We start from the raw sequence: 27,362 nt of genomic DNA, 5'->3' as shown, positions 1-27,362 counted from the left end.
AAAACCCAGTAGCCAGATCCCTGTTAACTAAAGACAATCCAGTATAGAATAGTACCTGGAAGCTGTGCTACATGAGGAATGGTTGAAGGAACAGTGTGATCTTAATGCCGAGGAGAAAGCCTGGAAGGCATTCAGAGATACTTCCGATACTTATGGAGTTGTTTTAGTAAAAGCATGTTCTGAATCATTCAGTGTGACACAGTAACAAAGATCAATCAGCAGGAGTAGCAGGAAGTGAATTTTGGTTCAGTGTTGGGATAAATGTACTTTCTAACAGTTACAGAATAGACTTGCTGTTCAGCATGGCAGTAAGTCCTTGGCACTCATGTTAGTTATTATCTCATTACAGGAGCTAAATACCTGTCACCCACAAGTGGAGCAAAGATTTTAGTTCACAGTTTGTGTAAGTTTCAATCTGTAGTCACCTGGCTCCAAAGCTGTGTGGCATAGTCGAGGAGAAACAGTCCATGCCAGGAGAGAGAGGAAAAAGCAAGCCCACCTTCCATCTCTCTCTTTATATTTCATCCAGTTTGTAAGCTTATTCGTTGGTACCACCCACATCCAGATTGGGGCTTCCATTACTCAGAATTATGCTCAACCTACTTAGTTACCTCAGACCTTTAATCCATAGTCTCCCACCCACGATCCAGCCAGCCCTGAAAAGCCCCTCCTATGCTTTGGGGAGACATCAAGATCCAGGCCATAACAGCAATGGGATGACCTGAAGCAGGCATTCAGTAGTTAGGTCTCTGAAATGCAAGGGGAAAGTATTGTTCCCCATCTTCTTAATAAAATATTCCAAAAGTGAGAATATAAGTGTACATACTGATCAGACTTGCCATTTTAATACTTGTCACACTTTCTTCATCTTGGCATCATGTTTTTTAAAGATATAAAATACTGTAGATACATGCAAAGTGTTTACCCCAGTCTCATCCTGCTTACTCCTTTTCTCCTAAATTGGCACTAAGTCTTCCTGTCTATATTTTTTAATTTTTACTTTATTTGTGTGTGTATATCTATACAATACACAGTGTTATTTTGACAAATACTTGTTTTTGCAAGATTCTTTCTACATTTAGCACTATATTGTAGATTTACTGTGATAATACACACATATTGTTTATTACTTTTCAATTTTGTATGCAGATATATATTTTCTTTTTGTATGAATTCATTTTTTTTCTAATATAATCAATCCTAGATTGCATACCCTTTTTTGAGTAGAAGAGATTTCTCCATTGGAAAGAGTGTTACACTCAATGGCTAAATGTTATGCAGATTCAAAATTCATTTAAATTCAACCGAAATTGTGTGATCTCTAGAGATGAATAAGATAATTCATTGTCTACAGGCTTGGTAAACTCTGTACTTTCTGTTTATAGTCTCTACTTATAAGCACATATAAACCTACTGTTTTATGTAGTCAGTTACTTTTACTATTATGGGCATAGTCTGGGATATCTGTACCTGTTGGTAAGATTTTTCTTTCTCTTTTCCTTTCCCTTGACACAGGACCAAGCACAGGGCACACGCTGGGTTATTGCTCTGCCATTAGATACATCCCCAAGCCCTTTGTAGTACACGTTTCAACCTTCACTTGGTGTTGACTAATAGTTTTTGATAAACTGAATTATGTGTTGTCCAAGAGGATACAAAATTAATTATTTTCCAGAATTTTTTTGTCCACTTATGTCATATTAAAAATGTATTTGTTTTTATACTTTCTGTTGAAATTTGCTTTTTAAAAAATTAGTAAATGCTAATGATGGTATATTTCTGTGTGTGCCATTGTGTCTGTATGTATTGTGTTTTTAGGAAAAAGGCTCAGCTCAAGAAAAAAAGAGGCATCCCTCAAATTAATGAACAAATGCTATTTCATGGTACCAGCAGTGAATTTGTGGAAGCGATTTGCATTCATAATTTTGATTGGAGAATAAATGGCATACATGGCGCTCTCTTTGGAAAAGGTAATCATCAGAATTCCAAATCACAAGTCCAAAGAGAAAGATTTTTCTCTTTAGAAATAATTGACTGTTTTCTAATTCAGGAATTTGGTAATAGTTAAATTAAAAGTTGCTAAATTAGGTTCTAAGCATATACTTAGTTTCTGAGCCATAGAAGAGTGAATTTTTTATACACACAGGGTGGAAGTGAGACTTTTCCACTTTGTCAGATTAAATAGCTCCCCCAAAATCCCAATTACTCAGATGGAGCATGTCCATGTTAAAGAATTTTGTGTTAGATTTAATTTTCATGTGTAATTCCTTTCTATGTATGAGCCTGTACACTAATCTGCTTTCTAGTAATACATAGATGATGATATAATAAGTTAATTATATTGTACACCAGTATAAATAAGTGTTTTTATTTTGTTTTGTTTTGAAGAACATTATAGGTAAGTCTGTTAATGGGAAATAAGGAATATTGAGGGGGAAGCTTCTCCTGTTTCTAGTATTGAGAAAGTTCAAGCTGTTCAGTTTATCCCCACAAGCATTAAGGAAAGAGATGAGGGCCACAGGTAGGGAATGGACATTTGTTCTTCTAGTCATTACCTAAATCACTTCCATACTGCACTGGGTGAAGATGGGACTTTACAGTTCATTGGCAAAATTGGTTAGAATAGGTATTCCCTTAACACTGGCAGTCTCTCCTGTCTACCATTTCCTAAGAGTAGGCTGCTTTATTGAGTTTTCATGTGTAGACAGTGAAAACCCATGAAAATGCTCTTCTGGAATGCTCAGGCATGAGTATCTGTTAGCTTTCTCTTACTAAAGTACCTGAGAGAAGCAACTTAAAGTGGGAGAGGGTTTACTTTGGCTTCAAGTTTCAGTGTGTGATCAGTTGGCCATGTTGCTTTTGGGCCATGTTAAAGGCAGATGCTGATAGCACAGAGTGCCTAGAAGAGCAATCTCCTTTCATAGCAAATGAGAAATGAAGAGAAAGACAGGCATAGGAGGATCACGTGCCTTCAGGGCTGCATCCTCTCATAAGGCCCTGTCTCCTAAAAGTTCCACCACTTCCCCTAGTACCAGGCCAGGGACCAACCCCTGCGGGCACTGGCCTTCGGGGGACACTTAGGATCTAGACCATAGCAACAGCGTCATACTGTCCTGGAAATCTTTTCCAGAATATAAAGCTCCATTATTTCCAGGATTGTTACTGGATTGTTAGCCTGCATCATAGAAATATAACTTCTTCCGGTTGAATTCATCTCTGTGAACTGAAGTTTTCCTTATATTCTCCAGAGCTTTGTTGAATGTTGGACAAGGTGAGAGGAGGAGACTGGTAAAAGGAAATAGAAATAGGAAGGAATTCCACACAATAAAAGTCCAGGTCCTCAACCCCCCAGTAAAGAAAACAACAACAACAACAAAAGTCAGGTCCTGCCACACTTTTAATTCTGAAACAGTTTTAATGTGTTTTACTTAGTGAGTTTCTCTGGGAGATTTCTTCTGAAGTAGAAGACTGGTATTTATAATTAAATGGAAGTAGCAAAGTATACCGGAGAAACTTGATTTATACCAACAAATCTATGCTTCTGCTAGGCAGTCTATCAGCTGCTGTCCCTACAAATGAATTTCTCTTCTTTTAAAGACCTGAGGATGAGAAGAGTCCTACTTATTTTTGTAATACGTCTCCCTATGTCAGTTCTCCTGACAGTTAGAATGTTTTTGCTTATGTTTAGTATGTTCTTAGGAGTAATCTCAGCTCTCTTTGGTCCTTTTTGTTCAAGGAACCTATTTTGCTAGAGATGCTGCTTACTCCAGCCGCTTCTGCAAAGATGACATAAAGCACGGAAACACATTCCAGATTCATGGTGTCAGCCTGCCACAGCGGCATCTGTTTAGAGCGTATAAATCTATGTTTCTTGCTCGGGTGCTAATTGGAGATTACATAAACGGAGATTCCAAATACATGCGACCCCCTTCCAAAGACGGGAGCTATGTGAATTTATATGACAGCTGTGTGGATGATACCTGGAATCCAAGGATTTTTGTGGTTTTTGATGCCAACCAAATCTACCCTGAGTACTTAATAGACTTTCACTGATTTCACTTCCAATTCTCAGTGGTCAAGAGAATTTTCTTCTTTTTTGCAGGATTTGCTCTCCTGTCATCTAGCTACTAAATATTAATTATCTGATACTTTTGAACCAGATAAGAAAAAGTAGCTTCCACATAAAAAGACATACTGACTAAAAGGTTGGTTTTCTGTTGCTTTGTTTTTGTGTTACTTACAGTTTTTACTATTAAAAATTGCCATTTTAACACATAAGGGTAAGATAACATTAAAAACCAAATCAGCTGAGGCTCAGTTACCATGGTTATACAATCTTTAAATTTTACACATGATGGGATGAATGCTTTTAGTTCAACTGGATTTATTCATCTACAGTATATATTCAGAAAATAAAAATATAGGCAAACATATCCTTTTAGAAAAACTGATCCTTTGTAAATTGAATTCTTGTGTTATTGACCACCAGTCAACTTATGATTTGGTTGGTCTTTGAAAGAGAGATATAATCCCTGAAACAGTTTGGGCCTTTTGAAAGAAGAAATAAGGACATTATTTGCAGTACTATCCAGCAAGCCAGAGGAGAGAATCAAGATAGCCTTGCCTCCCATTGCCTTCAGATCACAAGCTATATCCTCAGACTTGTTCTGTCCTTCTCTTTGGTCTCCTGTGTTTGAAATGACAGCCACTGCAGACTGATTTATCTCAAGTTCACCCACCAGGGTTCTCCAATTCTTACACTGATACTTGGTGTGCAAGCTTTATTTATTGTTTAAAATAATTGTTTTTCCTTTGTTTCAGAAGTAATCCTTACAGTGATTACTTCAAAAATGTTTTGAACTCCCCTCTACAATATAGTTACTCAACAGTGATTTTGAAAATTCATATTTCTTCATTTTGAATGATTTCAGAAAACAGAATGCTCAAAACAAGATTGCTTACCCTTTTGAATAGCAACAGGCATCTTCTAATTCTTGAATGGTTAGGTGGAATTCATTATTGTCTTTAGTGGAGGTACATTTACCATCCATTTTATTACTCTGTAAGGAAGAATAAACAATGTTGGGCCAACTTACTATCTGTAAGTGTTCTAGCAGAGACTAGACAACAGTTTGGCAGCATATTGTACAGGAGTTGAATTACTGGATGAGGGATTGTCCAGATGATTTTTAAGAGTCTTTCTAACATTGATTTTTTTCATAATTCTCTCTGAAAAAGAGAACACTTGTACCATGCTTTTCTCAGAAAATGTTTTTTTAAACTTTTCATGATACTGAATTCTCTCTCTGGTATCCTTATTTGGCAGAAAGTTAGTGAACACAGTTTAACTTCTAGAAAGTTCTCATGCCCATATTGTTCTGTTCAACCACTTGAGTTAGGGAGGCATATAGAAATAATAGAAATAGCATATACAATTGGGATGGTAATTCTCTAAGTGCTGTATACCATCAGACTTTCATTTTAGCCCAGAATAATGTAATTGGGCAGTGGAAAGTAAATAAACAGTAGACAGGGAGTTGCATGCACAATACTTTGAAACAAAGTAACAAAGATTTCCTGACTCAGATGTACAGATTCATTGCTATTTAGATAAAATGACTGGAATATTTGGAAAGCGCACATCCAGAAAACATGGAGATCATCATGGAAACAAAGCCACAGGACTGCCTTTGAAAGGCAGCGCAACATAGCTGGAGACTCATTTGCAAAACACAATGTTAGACACATTGCAAATTCAGATTTTCAGAACCTTTGTATTCTATTATTTAAAATAGTTGCCCTTTTAACATGGCTATCTTTGCCCTGCCACTTTAACAGGGATATCTTTCTCACCACTTGAATACCTATTGGAATATTTTGCGGGGGGAGAGGGGGGCTTGTTTTTCTTTTAGACATGTGCAGATCTTACTTAAGGTGACTAAGAGCGCACAGTTAAGTATTTGCAGTCTGTGAAATCTGAGTCTATGTAGCTGGTTGATACAAGGTGCAGTGCAGTAGCTATTGTAAGAAAGTACTATGGCAGGGGCTGGGGATTTAGCTCAGTGGCATAAGTGCCTGCCTTGCAAGCAGGCAGTCGTGAGTTCGATCCCCGGTACCGATAAAAAGGAAAAAGACCAAAAAAAAAAAAAAAAAAAAAAAAAAAAGGAAGAAAGTACTCTGGTCTTGTTCATATCTAAGAATGTACTGGCAACTCCCTTTTTATAAGATCTGATTTTGTTACATATTTTAAAATATAATGGTTTAAAGTTAATTGATGTTAAAATTTTCTTTGTTTTGATCTTAAATGAAGCTGAAACATGTAATCATGTTATAATAAGACTGGATACAGCCATTTTCCATTCCTCTAGTCATTGCATAGCATGCATGAGGAGAGTGAAGAAAAGCCATTCTAAATTAATGATAAGTGATTTTTAAAACTGTGTTGAATAAATTCTAACTGGTAGTGATTTTTCTCTTTTACTTTGGGAGCCTCAGTAAAACTAAGTGTGTTTTTAAAAAACACTTTGATAGGACTGTTATGAGCAGGAAGGTCTTATTCAGTATGTCATTTCATTTCTAGACCATTGATGGTGAAGACGATGAAGATCTGGAGCCATTTAAAATATATGAATATATTGTTTTTATATTTGGTGGTTAAAGCTCTAGCAAGTCTTGATTGTCTGTATGCGCAACATTCTTATTTCTGTGATTTCTGTGTCTCATCTCCATCCTGCATTTTTTTGAACCTAAGTTTGCAGCACAAGTTCAATGGGCTCTCCAGGAGTCTATTGCCCATAAAATCTCCAGTACCTGATTTATGTACAGGGGAAGTCTCTTGTTCTTAGTTGGAGTCATGAACTACAACTGATCAAATAACCTTTGGAGAAGATTGTATACTCAGTCTGCTTTTGAGATTTCCAAGTCAGATCAAGACCAGACTCCTGCAAGCCCCTTGCCTCCTGTAAACTCCTTCACCTCAGCGGAGAGGTTCTGAAGGGTCTACTCATGCCCATTCAGGAAACATGCTTCCGCCATCCTTCCATCTCCAGCCTCTCCCAGTATGTCTAGGCTTATTCCTGTTGACACAAGTTAAACACTGCATTTAATCTTGAAATTTATATTGATACAAAAGGTCAAATAATATCTTAATTTTAGAGCTGAGAGAAATAAGGGACAAAATGATTAAAGATTATCTGTGGACACAAGTTTTCCACTCATTAATGCCTACCTCAGTGTATTTAATTGTTGACCTAATTATTAATACACATTATCAAATTGAGTTTTGATTGAGGAAAAGTATGACATCTTTACAAATTTTGTTCATAGGCCATTCCTGGAGATGAGATCTCGGGTGCCAGGACTAATCTCAGAAACAGTCTCACAGTGGCCCCAGTAGCTCCTTAGCCCCCAGATTTTCTTTTTTCCCTGAAGGAGAATGTTTTGTCTTTTTTTACATAAATATTTTCTTTTCCTTAAGTAGTCAAATTTCTGGATGAAATTATAATTCTTACAGAAGCGAAAGAAGAAATGAAAAATAGCAAAGGGGAAAATACAAGCAGTGTGAAAATTTACTTACTTCTTAAGAAATAGAGGCTGCACCTCTTGGGTACAAGCAATCCTCCTGCCATAATATCCTGTACCGGCAAGTACAAGCACATACTACTATGCTCACCAAAAATTGTTTTTGATTAGAAACTTTAGTAAAGGGATTTTATTTAATTTTAGCCATTCACACTACATGCAGAAGGAGTTTTGGTGAAAGAATAGCTTTCCCCACTTCTCTAGGTAATTTTTTGATGTTGCTTGGGGTACCACAGAAGAAAGGACCATTTTAAAGACATACTAAGTAAGCAATTATTTCAGAGATGTCTTGTTAGTGTACAGGGAGAGGTGAGCCTGAAATACCGAGGATAGAAGTTCGGGTTTGTCCTCTCTTTCACTTGTTCCAACAGTATTTTGGATCTTCTCCGAAGACAGGCTGAGTGGAAGGTGGAAGAATGGCTGGGAGACAAGGCTGGGAGAGAGATGGAGAGGCAGCTCAGGTGGTGACTCATTTCTCCTCTTGCCGCTTTCCATACTAAATAAATGTACTTGATCATCCAGGTAAAGACAGCTTAGTAATTCTGTATGATTTTGTAATCCATTTCCTCAGCTTCAGTTGCTTGGCTTTCATTCTTTAGCAGTGTAGACAAAGAACTTGACTTTCAGTTGAACTCTTCAGCCCTATGGCTGTCTGTCTAATAACTTGGCATTGGTCTTACTCATTTTGAAGCAGCTTGTCTTGCAATTGGAACCTGGGTTTTCTACCAAAGACAGTAGTGTTTTCTGCGGTTTCTTAGCTTTGCTAGAACCTCTATGAAGTGTTGCTTATGACCCTGCAACCTTTGTGGATTTTAGTCTAGCTTAGCAGAGTCACAATCCAGAGTTTAACTCAGATGATTTAATTGTAAGTCCAGTTTTCTGTTCCTTTTTAAAAATACCTCTTCCTGAAGGGCTCATCTTGCTGTGATATCTTAGGTGTCATGGGGAAGCCTCAGGCACTATAAGCACAGGTTTTGTTTTGTTTTGTTTTACTTTTTCTTCTTCTTCTCCTTCTCCTCCCCCTCCTTCTCCTCCTCTTTCTTCTTCTTACTCTGCTCCTTTTCCTTCTCCTTCTCTTTTCCTTCTCCTCCTTCTGTTCCTCCTCCTTCTTGTCCTCCTCTTCCTCTTCCTCCTCCTCCTTCTTCTTCTCCTGCTTCTCTCTTTTTGTGTTTGTGTAAATTGGATTTGAAAAAATCCATTTGGTTAATAATGCAGATTTGGTTAATAACTCTCAGAGATCCAACAGTCAAATGCATTTCCCCTGCACTGTTCCTAAGATTAAGTACCACCTGGGAAGTAGTTGGTGGAAATTGTGTTTCTGGCTTTGCTGTTCCAATTGTGTGACTGTTGGATAACTCACCAGAAGGGGAAAAAGAAATTAATGAAATACCAGTGAGCTTCCTTCAAAAGAGAAAAACCTAATAGAGCACAGCTGAGTTTCTCTAGGCAATATCTGACCTGACAGAGAATGGACCTGAATTTGGATCAGGAAAATACAGTAAGAGGGATCATGATGCATTAAGTTGAAAGAAACAAAGGCTCAGAGTAGGAAGGAAAAGGGGTCATCCTGCCTCTCTCCGAAACCTTGCCACTGATTAGCCCTCTGCTCCCTTTCTAGTTCACTGCTCTGGGATCCCATATGTCAGGCAGTGAAATGCAGCTCTTTGTCATGGGTCGTGAAGTCTGACCAGGATGCAGGGAGGGTGTGCTGCACTATGAGAGTGAAGGTTTTACCAACAGGGACGTTCACCTTGAGAGCCTGGGCAAAAAGGAAGAAGGCAGGCTTTCTTAGAAAGGACGTTCAGTTGTGGAGATGGGGAGAATTATAGGTGTCACTCAGATGCAGGACGGTTAAATCCCTCTGGCCATCACACCCATCTGTGCCATATCAGGCTTTGTGGGGGATGAGAAAAACTATGGATAGAGGCAGATTGGATTTTGGACTTTTAGTTTCCCCTAATCATTAAAACTCAGAGTGGCAAAGCCAAAGCCATCAAAATGTCTTGCCTCCTAATCCTGCATCTAGCCTGAGAGTCACTCTCAGGGGAAGCAGATGCCATCATTACTGGGTTTGTGGAGAGGGGGAGGGATTATTCAGAAATCTGTACAGTATGCTAAAAGAATCTAGGTGCTTATTAGATGGAGAGGTTCATGTTTGTCTCAGACTCCCCACAGCACACACCTTTCATCCTTTGTACCTTGAAATCCTGTTTATCAAAGCATGAGCCACATATCTAAGTTGATTCCTGGATCCTTACCCACTTTTTGACCTGGGAGAGGTCAGCCTCTCTGCTACTGTTTCCTCATGTGTGCATGAGGAAGATGGTATACTGACCTCAGAGGGCCACCGCGAGGATGAGGTGAGGTAATTCCTATGACCTGTCACAGACCTTGGTGTGTATCAGTGGGTGTATTAACATGTAAGGCCCCTCTTCTCTGAAGAACACTTCTGTACCTAATAGAGTCCTCAAAAAGCCAGGATTCATGGAGATTCACATTGCACTTGGAGTTAGAGGCATCCTTTTTTTTTTTTTTCTTCCATTAATACCTTTCAACCCAAGACTGCCAGAAGCAACTCATAAGATAAACAAGTTAAATTTGTTACCTCGGCAAGCAAGCACACTATTGGGAACTATGCAGTGTTCCACTAAAAGGAACTTGAATTTTTGATAGGATTTAGCTTCAGTTTGGTGATTTGAGGCAGGCCCAGGAAATCTCAGTTTCACTACCGACTGGATGCTGTAGGAAAGCAGGGGTAATGCTATGATGCCATGTCTTAAGTTTCTAGGGAGACTCTCTGAGGATGAAGTGTGATTGATGAAGGAGGTGGGCCCACTCATTATAGCTCAGAGAAAGGCTAATCTGTGGGTGGCATAGACCTTATTTTCATCTGTGTTAGACCAAATGATGAAGTGACCTTGCTGTGTCTCATTTTCTTGTAGTCTCAGCGTAACCTTGTCTGAGGCTGCTTTTCAGTGAGATAGTTCATGTTCATCAGAGTACCATGATTACCTGAGAGTGCAGCTCTGAATATCAGGAGCTATTATTTCTCTACTTGTCATTTATTTGAGCTAGTTTTCTTCTGTGGAAACTGTAGGCCAGGGTCTCATCATTCCCCAAAACACTACTGTCTCTGCTCCATACCAGCACAGTAGAATGTAATGGTGAGCACCTGCCATCGAGAAATTCAAGCTCTAGGACTTTTTAAAAGAGGCTTTGGAGATTATTCCAGTCAATTATGCTGCTAGTTTAAATGTCTTCCTTACCTTTCCCACAAAGTACTGTAGCCTATGTCCAGATATTCCCAACAACGAAAAGTTCCTGCTGTTAGCAGTGCTACATGTTAAAAAATTGATTTGCACGTGGTTCTGTAATCTCTCACCCAGGTTACTCCAAACTTTGGACCCAAATCTACCTGCTAAAGGCACACAGAAGAAATGTAAGTGAACCCGGGATTCCCACATTTCAGTGTTGTACTATCTACTCTTAAATTCTTCTCAAAAGAATATTTTAATTCAACATAATTTAATATTGTTTGCATGTTCTGTGTGGCTTTCTATTTGAGTCTATTTCATCTGAGGAAAGGACCGATACTGTGTTACTGAGGGGTTTTCTAGATGTTGGTGACAGCTGAGGACCAGGGTGGGGGTGTCCCACTAGATGGCAGCATCTTGCCTCAGAATGGTCACAACAAAACCTGAGCCCCAAGCTAATATCTGAATTTTAGAGAACAAAGTAAAGGACCTCTTCTTCATTCTATCTCCCAAAATTATCTAGTCAGTTCCCCTGCCAACAAGTGGGACCCCCACACACACACCCGTCAGGTCCACCTAGCCAGGTATGTATCTTGACAGTAGTTGCTAGGAAAAAGTGTGCCCATTCCCAATAGTAACATAGTCTAACATTTTAGGATCTTATGTGTTGAAAGTTTGTGATAAACAACAATAACTGCATGATAACATATACTTTCTTTCCTCTATGAAATCAAATTTAATTCAGCAGAAAATTTCTGGGCACATTCTGAGTCCATGAATTCAGTGGTCTTTACCAATGAATCGTTCTTTAAACCCGACTTCCTCAAACTCTCCCTGCCCCCTTAACCCTCTAGCATCTTCTTTTCCTTCTTCCCCAATGCTGTTCACCTACATACCGCCTCCTGACTATGGGCTATATCATCTTCGAGTTACAGAGCTCCCAAGTTTTGCCTTTTTCCCTAGAACAAATAAGATAATCTGGTCTCACAGTCTCAGAGTTAAGACCTCAGAATACTTTATGTACTCTTGAGTTGTGATAATCTATGCCTTTTATTAAAATGTGTCTCAGAAGAGATGGGCTATAAACGTCTCAAAAACAAAACCTGTGATGGCTCAGCGTCTCGTTTCTGAAATACTTCTCTCATGGTGTGAGGAGCTGAACATGATACACTATAGGTTTTAAAGGTATAATTTCTATACTATTCCTTTAAAACTGAGATGAAATCAAGTTGCCACTGTGCGGGGAGGAGAACTTAGCACCTGAGGTCATGGGTCAGTGTCAGGCTAAGTGTAGATTCCAAGCATCATGATGTCTGATCCCATTGTCTTGTCTTTCAGTGTAACTTTCTTGCTCCCTGGCCATATGTACAAGATCTTAGCACTTTTCATTTTAAAGTTATGTTACGAGATTTGCATTTTAAAAACTAATGCTATAGGATTTTGTGTTTGAAACAAAAGTGTACTCTAATGAAAACAGGTTTTTAGAGTGAGGCCATCCTACTTACAAAACCTGACTTGCCACTTTCTCACTGCATTAGCCTAAGAGAAGTTGATCAGCTTGGTGTTCCTCATCTTTTAATGCTGCTGAGGCATTATCTGAGGCTGAGATGTGAGGCATTTGGCAAAGAGTCTAACGTGCTCATTGTTCAATACTTACACACAATAATTACTGCTACCTGGATTGTTCAAGGGAAAGGCTTCTGCAGGACCATGGTCAAAGGCTTAAAAGGTCTGGAAGATCACCCAGTACCACTGTAGTGTCAGATCTCACCATCTCAGCCTTCATCTTTTGAGGAACCTGGGATGCAGAAGAGAAAATTAAAGCCAGAGAAAGGGCACCATTGTAAACTAGAACAGATCTGTAGTTTAGAGTCCATTCCCCTGGATTCCTGATCCATTCCAGACAACCCTCAGTAGGCTGGGCAGCAGGCAGGGTTGTGGATAAGCAAAGTATGATCTCAGAATAACCATGTAGCTGTTCACTGCCAGAGCAACAGAAGAAGTAACTAATACTTCACAGTATCTAGATTATCACAGTCTCCTGTTAGATACTCTGCCATCACTGTTGTATAAAGTTCTAGTCTGTGTTTCTGGTGGCACCTATCCCCATGTCTCAGACATCCAAGTTTATATTTGTTGATTTAACAAATAGGTAAACCTAAAACCTAGTCCTGCTTTTCCACTGACCTAGCAGTTACCCTCTCCTCTTGGGCCTTGGTTCTATTATCTCAAGGTCCCTTCTAGCCATAACTTCTTGAGATAAACAGCTTTTGTTCCCCTTTGCTCTCTCAATGCTTCCTAAAAGAATTAAGGGTCTGGTTATGCAAAGAAACAGCCACACACCTTCCACTTTATAGTCAAACCTTGGACCACAAAATAGAAGGTAGACAAAAACCTAGCATGCAGAAATGGAGGGCATTTTCAGAGTGGTGAGGGTTAGTTTTGGAAAGGTGGTTCTCCCTCTTGCCAGGTGACCTTTGAAAATCCAGTCCATTCCAGTTAAGTGAAATGGTGGAGGAGAAGTATAGAATATAGTCTGTCACTTCTTGGTTTCTTCCCCATCCACATAGACTAGATGATACCCACAGACAGAAAATATCCTCAGAAGGTACACTTAGCTTCTGAGAAATTGCCCCCAAATGTATGGGACAATGCACATAAATTGTAATTGGTGCAATTTAATGGGAAAATTGCCATCTGTAGCAGAGATAATAGGTTGGGCTTGTAGGAAGCAGCTAGGTGAACTTCACGTCTTTGTCACCCATAGGAGAAGAGAGATGAGGACAATCTTGAATAAACTTATATGTGAAGTTATGTCACTCATAAAAAACATTTTTAAAGTTTTTTTAATACTAACATTTTATTTATTGCAAACCTCACAACTGTTTGGGATCTTTGCCCTGGAAATCTAATCTGAGGAGGAATCTAATTGACTGAAAATATGTATACAAATAATCTTAACAAGTAGCCAGCTCCAGAGATAGGTTGTTCCTTTACTTGCCCATTTCAAACCCCAGGGAGAGGTAGTATATCTACATTTTGAGCTAATATGGCAGGGAAGGAGAATCAGAAGTATATGTCAGTACTGGATAGCAGTACTGAGGTAGCATTTGATAAAATGGAAGTATTTTGAATGGCCATAAACCAAATTAATATATTCATTATTCTGTAATCCACTTCAAAGGGAAAGAAAAAAGAGGCTTAGCCTTGTTAATTTGTGATTTTATATATTAGAACTATCAAATGAATTTTAAAGTTAGAAATTTTTAATCATTACTTAAATCTGCAGTCACTTACTGATCATCCATGGTGTGCTGGCATTCACGTGCTTGGTGCTATAACTTCAAAGGTGAGAAGTGAGGTCCTTTCCCTCAGGAAGACCTTGGCCTCCCAAAGAGACAGACAGGTGAGCAAACAAATGGTTATTCCACATGATAAATGCTGGCCAGAGGTGTAAATTCAGTGTCACAGGAACACAAAAGGCCTAGGAGGGGTCACTTATTCTTGGAAACTATACTGGTCAGCTTAACCCAAGAGTAGAACAACGTTCTGCATAAATCCTGGAGGAAAATGCACCAGTGAGCAAAAGAAAAAAAGACAGCCTAGTTCCAGCAAAGAATGAACATGGGCAAGTGTGTAGGGCTGGGAAAGGGTTTGTGGATCTGACAATTAGTGGCATGTACAGTGGCACTGTGTGGTTGTGAGCAAAGGAGAGGGGGTATAAGCGGTCAGGTTGGGAAGGGATTTGGATTCTAAACTAAGGGGCTTGGGTTTTGGTTTAAAACTGATCACATTTTATTAACTGAGGTGCCACTAGCGCAGGTTCAGAATCTGGAAGGCAACATGATTAAAAGAGGGTAGCAGGCATTCTGGTGTCCCACCCTCATTCCTTTTTCATTCTTAATTTGCTCAAGGTCAACTGTGGCCCAACTGTGTTGCACTGAAAATTCCAGAAATAAAGTAATTTGTAAGATTTAAATTGTATCCTACTCTGAATAGCAGGGTGGAACCTCAAGTCATCATGCTCTATCTTAGCCAGAACCCACTTGCCCCCTTGTCCAGCACATCCAGTGTGTATATACGGCCCCCTCCATTAGTCACTGGTCTCGGTTATCAGATTGCCTAGCCTCGTATCACAGCACATGCTTTCAGGTCACCCTCATGCAGTAGCCTAAACCCATGTTGCAATGTCTGTATTACTCATTTCATGTCACATTATCTTATCATGTAGGCACAGTAGCATCTCACATCCTTACAGGAAGAAGGATGATCCCTGATTTACAACAGCTCAATTCAGGGCTTTTGCCTTAACAACATGTAAAAATCCTAGCCATTCAATAAAAACTGAACTTAGAGTTCTGAATGTTGATCTTCTTAGCTAATGAAAAACAGTGTAGCAGGGGCTGGGGATTTAGCTCAGCGGCGTAAACACCTGCCTTACAAGCAGGTAGTCATGAGTTCGATCCCCGGTACCGATAAAAAAAAAGACAAAAAAAGAAAAGCAAAACAGTGTAGCATTCCTGTGATGCTGGGTAGCTCCCAGTGAGCATTATGACCATAAAGTAAGCCACCAGTCCTCTATGGAGTGCACCATGTTGCTAAGCTAGGGTGTTCGGCAGGTTAGGAATGTTAGATACATTTTTTACTTATGATATTTTCTACTGAAAACAGATGAGTTTGTCAGGGTATAGCCCTATTAGGTTAAAGAGCATCTTACATATTTTGAGAAAGAAAAGGAGGGGGGAACCACATTCACATAACTTTTATTATAGTATATTATCATTTTTCTACTTTGTTAATGTTACCCTCTTACTGTGCATAATTTATCTGTCAGACTTTACTATAGGGTTGAACGTTTAGAAGAGAACATAGTATATGAAAGGTAGCACATGTGGTTTCAAGCGCTCACTGGTGCTCTTGAAATATCCCTCATGGGTAAGGGTGGGGACCTATGATGTTTCATCTGCCTGCCCCACTCGTTTTTCCTGAGAACAGCAAAGATACCTGTTCTTCTCTCTTCCAGCTTGAATCCGTGAACCTCATGCTCCCCATTTTCACATATTTTTCATATGATCCAGTCTTCTTAACTATAGAGATTGTTTTAAGGATGAATGCTAGATTCAAGCTAGCTCAATCATAGTATTCATGCTGTAGACTGTGCCGACAGTACGGGCTTGTGACTCAGTCTGCGTCCTTCTCTAGAATTTCTGAATTTTGAATTGGCACTGAATGAAATCTAACGATGAACCTGGGAAGCTGAAAATTTAGAAAGGCTAGTGGTTGTGTCTTTACATGGCAAAAAAACCCAAACAAACTTTTTCATTAGAGAAAAGGTGAAACTAACACAGCAGAAGGTAGGAGAGACAGACAGAAGCAGATTTCCAGTGCCTTTCAGTTGGGTGGTTCCAGACATCCTGAGCTTGCTTATACCCTGCCATAGTTTGATTAACGTGAATGAATAAAATATTGTTTTTGCCTAAGTAACTAGTATTGGGTTTTTAGTCCACACAATCAAGAGACTAATGAAGACAGGAAGACATATAACTCTGATTTTGATGTATTTGAAGACTTTGTTCAAGAGAAAAATGAGAGCTACAGACACAGATTTAGAAGTCACATTTAAGTGGTTTTCAAAGCTATAAAAGTGGCCGAGTTTACCTAAAATATGTGTGCAAGGTGAGGAGAGGCCAAGGAAGGACAGGGAGCCTGCAGAAGCCAGGAGTGTGTGCAGGAGGAAGGGCAGCTGTGGCACATCCATCTCCTGGTCCTCGCTGAGAAGAACAGTGTGTTGAAGTGTGTCACTAGCTTTTGGGTTTTAACTACTCTGGGCCAAATCTGCTTTATAAAGCCTTCCAGTATTTGGGACCATCTTAATTCAGTAGCTCAGTCATTAGTCGTGCCTCACACCCTTGTGTCATCCATAAACATTCCTGTGTTTGAAATCTAGGGTCTTAAAACCTTACGTCTTCCCTTCTTGCAGGCTGAATTTCACACTTCTCTCAGCCATACCTCATCTGCAGTGCTTGCAAAGGGACTGACACAGTCTTTCAGATGGAATGAGACTCGGGATACTAGTACAATTAGAAACAGGGAGGTTACCGGACCACCCACTTCCCTTCATTCAACTATATGCACAACACAACCCTAATGATTATCCAGATTAGGAGATTAGGAGGTCTAGGTACCCAAAGTGACAAGTCATGGACACCAGTGAGAGGAAAATGGGAAGCCTTGGAGTCAGAGATACCTGATCACAATGGGAGCCTGTGGATGAGAAGCATGTGACTACAGTGGAAGGCCTGGATTAGAGGTGTCTGACCCTTTGAATACTGGGAACTTGAGTTATCAAGGATTCCATCCCCAGTGCCTCCTGCCTTCCTGCTGCTGGGATCTTCAATAAACATAACTACTTACTACTTACTATGAGGTATACACTTGACAATTCTTTCCTTGTGTTGCAAAAGAACCTGGACTATTTTTGACCCATTCAACTGTAACTGCAGCGGAACTGATGCCTACCTGACCCCAACACCGTGCTTGCTGCACTACTGGGAAATACTCCACTTATAAACAACAACAATGAAAATCTCTAGATTTTTTTTTCTAGAATTTTCTGGGAAAACCTTTAAAAAATTATACATTTTTGTACATGTATACATGTATACATGATTACATTTTTGATCCAAAACAAGTATCTTTACATTTAATTCTAATTTTTGTTTTATTTGAAAGGTTGATTATTGTGGCATAAATTATGAGTAAATAATTGGAAGTGTTTTGCAAAAAAATAGAGTAATATTAAATATATTCTAGTACATATATCAGATATAGTAGGATGTGCTTGATCTTTCTGAAGTGCAGTTAATGAGGGAAAATACTTAATGTACAATGTCAAGGAAAATACAGGGTTAAAACCATCTGTAATCATTGTAAATCCTTTTCCTAAGAAACAGACTAACTTGGGGGGAAAGGAAGGAATGTTGTGTTAAATTTTGCCCCACTGGTATTAACCCACTGTTCTATCTTCAAGGAATATTTTTACATTCTGGTGTTCAAATATTAGCCACTAGTGGGGCTGGGGCACTCAGGAGGATTTTGTGAGTGAGGTCCCCAGATTAAACAATGCAGGCACATGTGAGACATCAGCAACACAGCAGTAACAGGGAGCAGAGCAGAGTAAGAGCAGCACGCTTCTTTATTGCTTAACTGTTACTCATGTCATTATCACTCACATTCTTGTATGCTGGCTTAACTGGCACACGCGTGGTTATCTAGTGTTGAGTCATGGAGATATAAATGTAGCCCACTGTGTAACTGCTACATGGTGCCTGTAAACAGAGTTCACAACCTCAGGTGTCCTCAGAAACCCCAAGTTTGAAGTATTATGGAGCAGTACGCCTTTTCTCTTCCCCTCAAAGGCCAGGGGAAAGTTGTCTCTTTTGAGCAGCCCAAAAGGCTGACCCATGTGCACAAAAACCATAATAAAGGCAACAACAGAACACAACCAACCCCATTGCCCCCACAGTGCAGTTTATGACACCCCAGTATCAGATGAATTCCAAGAATTCCCACCATTGGATAAAAGGGTCCTGCTGCAGGGCCTGGATGGGAGACACCTCTGCATTCATCTCTTCCAAGCCTTCTTGTTCCTGTGTCTACTGGTCAAGGGATATAAATGCAGGATTTTGCATGTAAGGGCACAAGTAATTCCTTGCGCTGCCATCAGCAAATCAAGAGCCATGTGGTGTTAAAACCACCTTTCTCATTTGAGAAGTTTTATCCATGGAAACTTCAAAGTTAGACATGTAGCCTGGGCCATATGTTGAGTGAGGGCTTCAACTTGGAGCACTACATCTATGGTCCCTGCCCCTGGTATCAGCAAGGCCATCAGATAAAACCACCAGATACCTGTTTAGTATGGTGCCATCTGTGATACACTGTGTCCCAATCATGGGGTGAGTCTGTACAGGTGGATCTAATAGTGCCCTTGATGTATGGAGCTCCCAGGTGCAGCACTCCCAGCATGCATATAGGTGCCACAGACCCATAATGCTTCCGTGGTGGGCCAGTCAGTAGACACCTACCAAGGAGCTTAAGACCATCCCACTACTTGTTTGTTTCATTTCTCAATAACATCAGGTTACACAAGTGAGGGGGTATCCACCCCACAGTTCAGTTTCCCAAAGATGCAGCCACCTGTTGAATACAAAATGGGGCTACATCCAACACTGTCACTTGCAATCCTGTCATCCACTCCTCGCCATTGTATGTAACAGGTCCTAGTCCCTGTGGGGTTGTCCTGCTCTTCCAGATCAGCACTTCAGTGGCCTGGCATTGTTGATTCTAGGCAGAACCAGTCCAGTTTTGCTGCTGCCAGTAAGTCCAATTGAGCAGGAACACTCAGTTACCTTAGTTGGAGGTTCAGTGCACACCCAACAATGCAATTGGTTGGTGTACATAAGCAAATGAGTGTGCCCATGAGACTATACCGTTCGCATGATCTGAAGACAAGGCAAAAACTGCCTCATTCTGGAAGGATGCTGACCAAATGTTCCTCTTGAGAGAAGATTGTGGCTGGATCATCTTCCCCAACCATCCCTGACTTAGAACACCAAACCTGGGTTCCCATTGCTATGGAGTCATGGCTAAATCCACCACCCCCTAGAGGATCGGCCAAGTAGCCACATCACTCCCTTTCAGAGCGGAGGCTCTAGCATTGTGCACAGAGCACACTGAGGTCTTTAATGCTCAAAATGAAGTCCAGGAGTGTATTTCTACAACATGGCTAAGTCCTTTTCTCTAGGGCTCCAATAGGAGTACCCAATTTCCCATCAGAGGGTCTGTAGACCAATCCCAAGTCCACTCATAGCAGCCTGTTGGCCACACAGGCCTCAATGCAAGAAGGATTAAGACCCCTTTCATTACCCTGCTCTGTAGATCAAAAATATAGAAGAAGCAGCTGTGCTTTCAGGAAATGATCCAATAGGCTGTCACCCATAAGTTTGGGCTTGTCACTGAGCAATTAAACTGCCTAGGGTAAAACCTGTACCCACTTGAACTTTGGAGCCAAATGGCCCACTTTGGTTTTTGTTTGTATGTTTGTTTGTTTTAGTAACAGCAGTCAAACTCAGGACTTCACGCTTGCCAGAGCAGTACTGTGCTGGTGAGTTACATCCCCAGCCCAGTTTGATTTTTAAAAGACCGTTGTACCTCTTAATCATACCAGTGGCCTTCTGCCAGTAGGGCACATGGAAGTATCATGTGACATCATTGTTTCTGGCTCATTGTTGTACATAGGCCCCTGTAAAATGAGTTCCTGTGTCTTAGTTACTTTTCTCTCTGAGACAAAATACCCAACACCCAAATTTAAATGGGAAAGGTTTATTTAGCTCATAGTTTGCAGAGACTTTAGTGCATAATCAGTTGACTTCAAAGTAGGGTCCCATGTCAGAGGGGCAAAAGTTCTGGTCGGTGGAAGACAGCAAAAGGAAACAGAACAAAAAGAAAGACAAGCCTTGGCCTCCCATAAATTGTATGCAGGCTATCCATCCTAGGGCAGGTGTAGTACTCACACCTCCAATCCTAGCACTAGACAATGAATCAGTTGCAAACACTAGATTCAGCCACCTCTGAAAAGCCTGAACCCCATGACCACATGAGGTTTTGGGGGAACATCAGACACAAACGGTAGCACTCTGTCAGATGCAATTCCTGGTGGCATCCTATATACAGCAGTCAACCATTGTAAAGTCTTAATGTGAGAGCTTGACAGCAGAGGGCAAGGGGGTAGAGGAAGCCTATACTTGTAGGTGAAGCCTATATCCACAGCAGTCAGCAGTCAAAGCATTTCTGTCTTCCTGTGAGAGAGGCAGGGGCCTAATATAATGTGTGTGCTTTTTCTGTAGCAGGTGTCATGCTCCTGGTATCATGGCAAGCTATATGAGCACCTCCCCTTCCAAGGGGCCAAATGAATACACTAAGGACATACTTTTACTGCAGACTTTGACTGAGGAATCAAATCCAGGTGCCACTGCTGTATTACAGCTTACATGGTATGGGGTCCCACATGATCCAGTTTCTTGTGGAGCCAAGGTGCCACTGCAGAAGGTAGCTCTCAGAGAGTGGCTACCCTCATCAAGGAATCTGCTAGGTCATTTCCTGGTGAGAGAACAAAATCTGATGTCCTGTAACATGATACACTATATAGTGAATCTCACCATATGTTGGCACCTCTTAAGGATCTGCCAGCAGCCTGAGCATCAGCCCCCTAAAAGTGGCCCAACTGTCTTTGCACACATGTAGGGGGCCTTCTTCATGCATCACAAGTAACCGCACTGCCCGCAGCTCTGCCCATTAGATTGACCTTCCTGTTCTAGTTTCAAACCAGAGTATTTCTGTACTGTTCAAGTCGGTTCATTGCAGGGGTGTGCTGTGGATAGACCCATTAGTGTATCACACATCAGCCAGATGTCACTTTTTCTCTTACACATAGACATTAGGGTCACATCCTATATAGACTGTCCTCCTGCATGGTTTCCTGGGCCATGTATGTCACAGGTCCAAAAACTTGTCACTAGTCTGTCTGCCAATAGACTGGCCAAAAAAGAGACCTGCTGCTGTTGGAGGTACATCCCTCAAAGTGTGAGAGTGGGGGCCTGAGCCACCCCACTATTGGGACAGGATGTCCACATCTCTATCAGATATTTCACCTGCACTTCTACTAACTTCCATGATACTTTCACAGACATGCAGAGCAGCATACACCACTGCTGTTTGACAGTCAGGGAATACTGGCTCTTGGGTCCCTTCCACAGCTGTGACCAAACCCCAACAGTGTGCTTCCACCTCCCCTGTTTTTACCATAAGCACCAGCCAAACCTATCATCATCCACACTGACTGTTAGGATGAATGGCAGAGTAGGGTCAGTGATTCATAGGGCTTGCATCTGTGCAACTGCCCTCTTTCAGTCCTGAAAAGTAGCTTCAACTGCATCAGTTCAGTCCCATGTAGCACCCTTCTGGATCATCTGATACAAAGGGTACAGGAGTGTTGCTAAGTGCAGTATGAACACCCACCAGAAACCTAGCAAGCCCACGTATGCCTGTAATTGGAGTACTGTTGTGGGTTTGGGGTTGTGCTTAATAACTGCATCAGGAATTACTATTGTCTTACGTGATCACATAAGAATTTGATAAACAAGACAAGTCCTTGGACCTAGTTTTGAAGACCAAACACAATGGCTTCCAAATCTACAACACAATCAGAGGCTACCATATAATATCAATATAATGAAGCAGCAACACAGAGTGTGTCTTGATCCAGGTGGCCAAATCCTGTGCCACCAGGCTGTAACACAAAGTTGGGATATGTAGATAGCCTTGTGGCAACACCTGGAAGTATGAAGGGAAATTGATTCTGACTGTCAGATGCCATAGCAATGGAGGGAGCATTGGTCAACTTCAGAACATAATGGTATCTACCCAGCATCAGGGTGCGATGATCCCTCATGTGTGCAGTGCACATGCAATGGAGGAGTCACTTTATTTAGTTCCTGGTAATTCACAGTAATTCTCCACATCCCACCTGATTTCTACACAGACCATAACAGGGAGTTGAAAGGGCTCTGTGCAGGGCATATCACTCCTGCCTCTTCCAATTTCAAAATAGTTTGTCCTGTCTCTTTATGGCCTCCAGGGCTTCACGCACACAACCTGTGTAACCTGTGGGAGAGTCATCAGTAATGGCAGGGATTGCCTTGGACTACAGTTTTTACCATGAAAATTCACAACCATAATTCTTCCCGTATGGTGTTTAGCTGAGTACCAGTCAGTGGGTCCTCTCCCAGAATGTATTCAGCAATCAAGGAAACATAAATATAAGGGCACAGGGGCAAGCTTCTGATACCTTGTATCACCTAAGCCTTCCAGATCATAATGCAGTGATCTCCACATCCTTCTTTGCATGCAATAGGTCCTGTAAAATGGTCTGAGTTGCCAAATATTAGTGTTGACTTGGCTTCAATATGCACTAACATTAGTACACACTGCACATTTTGGGAGGAACAATAGTCAATTCTGCATGTGCCGTTGGTCTCCCAGGACCCCCATAACCCGGGTACCTCAGCCTTCCTCCTAGTCTGGATAAAAGGAAATCAGCATCATGTCTTCCTGTTTCACTGGGGCTGCTTTTGCCTTTGTACCCGAGCACATCAGCCAGTATTGCTGCTTGAGAGACAACTGCCTCCACAGAGTTTGCAAGATGTCCAAAGACTACCCATCTCATTTAGCTGTGGCCAGGCTGGCAGCTGGTAGGTCCATCCAGATCTGGCACTGACCAATCTTAAGTCTGTCCCTGGGGGGATAGTTCCACTCACTTAGGGCTCCCCTTTTTTTTTTCTCCTTTGCCTGGACAGTTTTTACATATCTCACCTTACATTGGTACTTCACTTCCATGTCCCCCAGCCTGACCAAGGCACCCACAGCATCATAGATCTGGCAGTCTGTAAAGAGGGCTAAAATAGCTGCCACTGACCTGAATGACCAGCTGGCCCACTCACCAGTCCTTTATATGTGCCATCAGCAATTCCTCATGTGGGCTATAGTACTGCAATGCAAACATTATTTGCCGCATGCCTATTTCTCATAGTACGCATTACATCTAGGTAAGTTGTCTATTTTGTGACTTGCTCTGGCAGGTCACCTGGATTCCCCCAAGCCAAGTGAGCTGCTGTCATCAACCAATTTTATTATAATCTTGTTACTTGCCTGCAGGATTGTTCGCTGCACATCCTGCAGAACCCAGTGCATGGAGAGGGTGCTTAACTGTGGGCTTAACTGTGTCAGCCTATCATTTCATAGCCATAGAAGCCACATTGGCACTATTTCACTCTCTTTTAATTGTTTCATCAGCTCCTGTATCTCCATGGGTATATAGGTTGTGTACATTATGTGCAAGATTTTGGGGAGTCCTCCTGGTCTGCTTCTCTGAGCTAGAGGTTCATCTACCTCCATCTTTTGGTGAATAGAAGGCCTAGCATGAAACCATAGCAATTTACTGAGGGTTCTCTCAGACATGAGATACCTTTGGAGAGGTAGTGCTTCCCATGCCTTTCAATAAGGGATCTGTAGCAGCCATTGTTCCAATTCCTCCATCTATTGCAGCTGGTCTACTTGCCAGACAAGGCCATCAACCTCTTGGTTTACACAGCTGAAGAGAGTAAGAACAGCCAAGCTACCCATTCCACTGTCTCATGGTGGGGGCAGGCAAGGAATTTACCTCTGTATCATTTCTAAATACCCCAAGGTTCCAGAACTCCTTCCCAGTCCTCCAGGGCTTTCCAACCCACTAAGAAGGTAGCTAGAGATAGCCAGGGCAAGACCAGGGGACACATGCCAGCTATTTCCCAGGGCTCCCCCTTGCCATCAAGCACTGTTTCCACAGATGTCATCTTGCTGACTATGCCACTTGTCAGGGCTGGGGGAGGCTTTAGAGGGGGATTTTTGCAGGTGAAGTCCTCACGTCAAAAAATGCATGCATGTGCAAGACATCAGCAACACAGCAGTAACAGGAACCAGAGGAGAGCAAAAGCAACCTGTATCTTTATTGTTTTTTTTTTAATTTTATTTAAAAGGAAAAAGAGAAAAACACAAAACAAAACAAAACAAAACAGTGTAAGGGTACAAGTAATACAGAACTACAAAAAAAAAAAAAGTAAGAAACCACCAGTTAATAGATTAGATATTATCATCTTAGAAATAGTTGCTCAAATCACATTATCAAAGAATACAAAGTGGACATTCAAACAGTGAGACTGCAAACAGTTGTGTTCAATGATCCAACCAAAAACATTAATATGGTCAGCTATTTAACACCCCTAAACACACTTGCTGTTGTATCCTTTAGACTCTTTTTTTCCCTCTCTTTTTTACAACAAAATTTACACATTTTGGGTTTTATTACTCGTTAGTTCTTATTACTTTTTTTGGGGGGGAGAGAATAAAGTCAAATATGGCAAAACAAAGCTGTCAGTCAAAACCAAGGATAGACATAGCACATGATGTAAAACAGAGTACAAGGTTATCAACAATGGTCATCAACGATGTCTCTTATTTCCTTAAAAAGAATTGTCTATCTCATTGAAGATATTATAAAGTTGAGCAAAACAGTAGAGAACAAGACCAATAAAACTTAGGCATTGTAAACATTACAAGACTTCCAAAGGAGACAATAGTCAAACCAGAATGGGCATCTTAGTGAATCTTATTGCCTTCAAAGTAGTTGCCCATACCCTCAAACTTGATACTATCATACAGAATGGAACAGAGTCTAATCAGTCAAAACAAGATCGTGGGAGTATTACAGGACTTCAAAACAAGTTAATCAGAAATCAAAAAAAGTTGCTGTTATATATCCTGCTAATTTTTAAAATTTTTCCCCTTAATTAAAACAAACATAAGAAATAACTAAATAATTTTTTTAAAGAATAAGGGAGAGATTGAGATAAAACAGGACATAACAATATAACAATACAGGTCAAAGCATGACTGTTTCAGCAACCTAGTGCTTCACCACGAAATAACCTGACTTAATAGTAGTTACCATAGTGTCTGTCTTTTTCCTTGAAATATTTGAATAAAACTTCATATACTATAGCTTCAAATATTTCCATATCAAGAAGCCCAGAATAAAGCCTTTCCGATTAATAAGTGAAAACTTTATAAGACTTCAAGGCCACATAATGGGGAATCATGATTACCACATATTTTTGTATATTTGAATCATTACTTACATTAGGGAAACTATTCGGTATTCACATGCGAGATTGATTTATTTCACTGTATCTTTATTGTTTAACTCTTATACATGTCATTATCACATATTTACATTCTTATACGCTGGCTTAACCTGCACATGCATGACTATCTAATGCTTAGTCATGGTTATATAAGTGTATCCTGCTGCACACCTGTGCTAAATAGTGAGTTCACATCCTCAAGTGTGCTTAGATACCCCAAGTTTGAGGCAGTCTGGAACTGTGCCCCAAGGCCATTCTCCATGCCTTTGTGCTATTCAGAAAAGTGTCTGCTGAATAGATAAAAGTTCATACTATTGTGCAAGTACAGAGAGCTGCAGTAAATATTCAGGAACTAAATTTTGGGTCATAGGTCAGACCTGCTTGAATGCATTGCTTAATAACTATATGAATCTGTAACAGTGTCTTATTAGAAAACATATTCAGGCTAAAAGGCTTCTTAAATATTGCTTCAAGGACTAGTAATGTAGCTCTGTGATAGAACATGTGCTTAGAATTCACAAAGCCTGGGTTCAATCCCCAACACTTTCTACCTCCCATCTCATCCCCCCCAAAAGGATAATTTTTATCCATCTCCTCACATCATGGCTGAGTTGGCCTTGAAGTTTTTAGGAAGATGTTGTCTTAAGTCAGTCTGGGCTATAATGGCAGAAGACCACAGGCTGGGGGACTGAAACAACTGAAACTCATTTCTTAGAGTTCTGGAAACTCTGAAGTGCAAGATCAAGGCTGTGTCAGACCTCGGGTTTGCTGAGGGCCTGCTGCCTGGTTCACAGTCAGCATCTTACTGAGTTTTTACATGACAAACCAAAAAGCAGGCAAATTTATGTGCCTCTTTCTAAGGGCACTAATCTCACATGTGAAAACTCTACCTCCCTGACCCAATTGCCTCCTGAGGTAACCCTTCCAAACACTCTCACTGAAGGTTAAGATTTCTACATAACAAACATCCTTGTCCAGGGTTCCTTTTGCTTGCAGAAGTACTGATTTCAGTTTGTGCCTTAGTGTATTACTTCAACCAAGACTCTTACCTGAACTCTTGCTTCCCTGTCTGAAAAATGAGATTTGCTTTATGTAAAGATGATATTAGCTTGGTCTCAGGAGATAAGCTGTAATACCAACAAGACGCTCTTGCATTCTGCTGCAAGAGAAGAAAAACAGATTAGAACAGGCTCATTTCATCTTTAATGTTAAGCACCTGGACAAACCTCAGATGGGAATTAATGAACTTTGACAGCATAATGTGAAATATAAGAAAGAAAAGAGAAAAAGGAAGAATGGAAATTCTGGCAAAGAAATTGAGATGCATGCCTGAGGATATTTTTGTTTGGATGACAGGAAAAAAGATACATTTGCATATCATGTAAACTCTGTATTTAACAAATACCTCACTTCTTTTCATCAAGTTCTTGAAAGATAGAAGAAATCAACATCAATGATGAATCTTTTGAATACCTCTTAAAAGCACGTTTACAAAATATCAAGCTTCTGGAAGAGAAGCATAACAAACTCAAGAAATTTGGTTAATATTTGTAAAAAGTAAAGCATTTTGGATTGCAAATTACTACCTCATCAATGGGTATTATTACCCCTTTGATATTTACTAGTTTGTGGTTTAAAATTACTTGATACATATTAACCAAGCAGTTTAAGAAGTAATAAATTACTGAAAGATTTTTTTTTTACCCAGTTCCATTTTTTCTGTCTTCTCTAA

General features: G+C 40.5%; 1 protein-coding gene across 19 annotated transcripts in view; it reads left to right on the top strand.

Moving 5' to 3' along the window:
* Positions 1-27,362, top strand: part of Parp11 (poly(ADP-ribose) polymerase family member 11) — a 111,527-nt gene that overhangs the window by 57,673 nt on the left and 26,492 nt on the right. For 16 of the 19 annotated variants that reach the window (XM_003463265.5, XM_063237713.1, XM_063237708.1 and 13 more), the window contains 2 exons: positions 1,819-1,970; positions 3,737-4,204. In XM_003463265.5, the coding sequence (XP_003463313.2) occupies positions 1,819-1,970; positions 3,737-4,053 (469 nt within the window). In that variant the 3' untranslated portion in view covers positions 4,054-4,204. Of the gene's footprint in view, positions 1-1,818; positions 1,971-3,736; positions 6,464-27,362 lie in introns of those variants that run through there. The other 3 variants (XM_063237703.1, XM_063237712.1, XM_063237706.1) reach the window with 3 other exon arrangements.

Source organism: Cavia porcellus, unplaced genomic scaffold, assembly GCF_034190915.1.
Source record: "Cavia porcellus strain 051 isolate PalLab524CR breed Dunkin Hartley unplaced genomic scaffold, mCavPor4.1 scaffold_27, whole genome shotgun sequence".
Classification (NCBI taxonomy): Eukaryota; Metazoa; Chordata; class Mammalia; order Rodentia; family Caviidae; genus Cavia; species Cavia porcellus.
The sequence above is the reverse complement of the archived record's forward strand: the minus strand, read 5'-3'. Positions and strand labels throughout refer to the sequence as shown.